The sequence below is a fragment of the Asparagus officinalis genome, chromosome 6, assembly GCF_001876935.1.
Source record: "Asparagus officinalis chromosome 6, Aspof.V1, whole genome shotgun sequence".
NCBI classification, from domain to species: domain Eukaryota; kingdom Viridiplantae; phylum Streptophyta; class Magnoliopsida; order Asparagales; family Asparagaceae; genus Asparagus; species Asparagus officinalis.
In genome coordinates this window covers 26650432-26653471 of record NC_033799.1, presented here as the reverse complement: position 1 = coordinate 26653471, position 3040 = coordinate 26650432, and the positions used below count along the sequence as shown (strand labels likewise).

The 3040-nt window shown below is 44.2% G+C and overlaps 1 protein-coding gene across 1 annotated transcript; it reads right to left on the bottom strand.

Moving 5' to 3' along the window:
• LOC109845950 (UDP-glycosyltransferase 91A1-like) lies at positions 306-2145 on the bottom strand. The gene is made up of 3 exons (XM_020415177.1): positions 1435-2145; positions 894-1170; positions 306-849 (listed from the first exon to the last, which is right to left on the bottom strand). The coding sequence occupies exons 1-3, from the start codon at positions 1905-1907 to the stop codon at positions 481-483; spliced, it is 1119 nt and encodes a 372-aa protein (XP_020270766.1). The 5' UTR covers positions 1908-2145; the 3' UTR covers positions 306-480.

Below are 3040 nucleotides of genomic sequence, written 5' to 3'. Positions count from 1 at the left end.
AAAATGTGTTTATATATAAATTTTTTTAAGAAAACATGTTTATATATATAGTTAAGATCCACAATATCGATGTCTGTAGTTCTCTAATAGAAAGTAATATAAGCACTATCTGGGTTACAGTCAAGTGATATACAAATGAGATCTCTCTCCAATCTCTGTTTGTTCTTATTGGAGTGCTTGTCTAGTTAAGATAGCTATGATTCCACATAAGCCCGTTAAATGCGGTATAAAATAAATTGACCCTTTACGTGCATACTCAAACTTAAGTAAATCTGCGCAAAAAAAAAAAAATTTGAAAAAAAAAATGAAAACAAAAGTTTCTTTAAAGATTCATTTATTAAGGAACATTACAGCCACAAATACAAATAGCTTGAAAACAAGTACCAAGAGTACTATCCGCGGCGGAATGCACCCTTAAATAATCAAAATATAAACTACTAAGAACCACCAAGCATCAAACATTCACTAATTCAAACCTTTTCAATGCCCCCCTTCTCTATTCTCCTGCAGATACTTCACAAAATCATCCACATACTTCTCCTGTCGGTCTTTATCAATAAACACCTCTCTCAACTCCTCAGCTCTCCTCCTAATCGACCCCCCCTCCTCCTCTGTCACGACCAACCTCAGAGCTCTAGCAACAGCTTCTTTAGTAAAAGACCCGTCCTCCTCGTCTCTCTCAATCTCAACCGCAACCCCTTTCTCCATAATGACCCTCGCGTTAATCCCCTGGTCAGAAAATATGGGCAGCAGGACAAGCGGATGCCCGAACTGCAGACTCATAATCACCGAACTCCAGCCCGAATGCGTCAGGAATCCTCCGATCGATTCATGGGCCAGTATCCTCAACTGCGGCACCCAACCCTTCGCGATGATGCCGCGACCTTCGAAACACCCCTCTCTTCGAATGCTCTCCGGCAGAACTTCGGTTCGTCAGCCGATGCGTTGGCGAGCTCTTTAAGCGCCCAGACAAACGGCAGTTTCGACATCTCAAGTCCGAGAGCTAGTTGATGCAGCATGTCGGGACTCAGAGTAGCTTCGCTCCCGAAAGCAATGTACACAGCGGATCTTGGTTTCTGCTTGTCGAGCCAACCCAGGATGTCGGCTCCCTCACTCCCCTCGCTTCCTTTCATTTCCGGAGGCGGAAGTAGACCCACGGGAATCACAGGCCTTGTTTAAAAAGCTCGCGAAGTAAGTTCAACCACTCGGACCTCACTTCCATGGAGCTCCGAACGGCCACGGCCTTGCCAAACTTCAAGCGTGATTTTGCTACCGCTTACGGCCGTCGGAGAACCCCGATATTGGTTAGGGATGAGGCTGTCACTGAACACCCTTCTTGCTTCGTGTAGCGCGTAACAGATTTCGAGACGGAAAGGAGATCCACGGCGGGGGAGCGCGTGATCCCTCCGCTGGTCTTTCTAGAAGCCTCTGGGCCCAACTTCGACGGCGGCCGAAGAAAAACGAGGAAGCTCGTCATGAAAATGGACAGGAAAACGACGGGCACGCGAAGCCTGCAGCCGCGTATGGCGGACCCAGTGATGCGCGAAGTCTTGGATGATCCAGTCGGGTTTTGGGGAGGTTTGTTGGATGAATTGGCGAAAGGGTCGCTCGAGGCGGTCGAAGGCGAGCTTGAGGTACTCGACGCGGTCAGCAGGGAGATCTGACGTGGCCTCGGCGTCGGTGGGCAGGCCGTCGACTTGAGGGAGGGGGAGAGGGACGAAGTGGATGAGGTCTGAGATTTGTGAGGGGGGTCTGGGGAGTCTTCGGAGGTTTCTTGGGGTGGTGATGAAGGAGATTCTGTGGCCTTTTTCGGCTAAGGATTTGGAGAGTTCCAGGTATGGGAGCATGTGACCGAAGGCTAGCCATGGGAATACTACTACGTGCAGGCAGCGGTTTTCGTCGGTCATCGTTGATGGAAGCGTTGATCTCTGGTGAGTAGCGTGGAGGTCGGGGGCCGGGATGAATATAGTATAATATAAGAGTTTGCACCGTTTGGTTAGGTGAGAATTTTATTAATAGTAGAGTGGGTGGGATCAATCTTGGCTGCCCACTTGATAATGTGATAGAAAATCATAGTGTAGGGTATATGTAAGAGTGTTGATAAGTTTGATGGAAGTGCCCCTACATACAATAAAAGCTGTAACACGTGATATTTTTTTTATTTTTGTTGCATGTTGTCATGTTGTGTTATACTTTTGTGTCGCGCAGATGCACATATTTGTGATACTCTTATTTTATTTTGTATTTGATGACACGAATATGTATCGTGACTTACGATATCTTTTATTTGTGTTGTTGTTGTTTAATTCTATGTGCCGTAAAATAAGTATGGGCATGTACAGCTTTTATTGTAGTATGTGGAGCTCTAGAGAGTGGCAAGAAAATCTAAGAGATGGATATGGGATGAGTAAATGCAAGAGTTTGGTGCTTAGGTGGGAACTTTATTAGGAGCTAAGAGGTGGCATCAATCTTGATTGCCGTGTTAGATTTATGGGATGCACAATCAAATTGTGGGGTAAAATCAAGATGTAGATGTATCAATCTACCCGTCAAAATCGTAAAGGGACATGACGCATACTTTAACTTATTAATTATGCACAAACTAATAAGTTAACAATTATATGTGTAGGTATATACATTATGATTCCCGGACAGGTAAGTGATGAAGTCTTATATGATCAGTCACGATACCATTCAGAGAGTATATCATTTACATCGGTAATGATTCTTATATTTTTAGTCATAAATTTTTTGAACTTATAGTCTCATATTACTTATTCATTGAGTAAATGCTAATATTTTTTTTCATTATTGTGCAGAGAGGACCAAAGCTAGTTATGATTGATCATAGCCTCGAACATATACGATGGCCACTTGAAGATCCGCGTATGATTGCTTTAGTAGCCCAAGCAGGTTTTCTCACATGCGTAAAGTTACGGTGGATGAAACTCGATTGGGCAATACTTAATGCATTGATAGATAGATGGAGGCCAGAGACTAACACTTTTCATCTACGTGTTAGCGAGGCGACTATTACTCT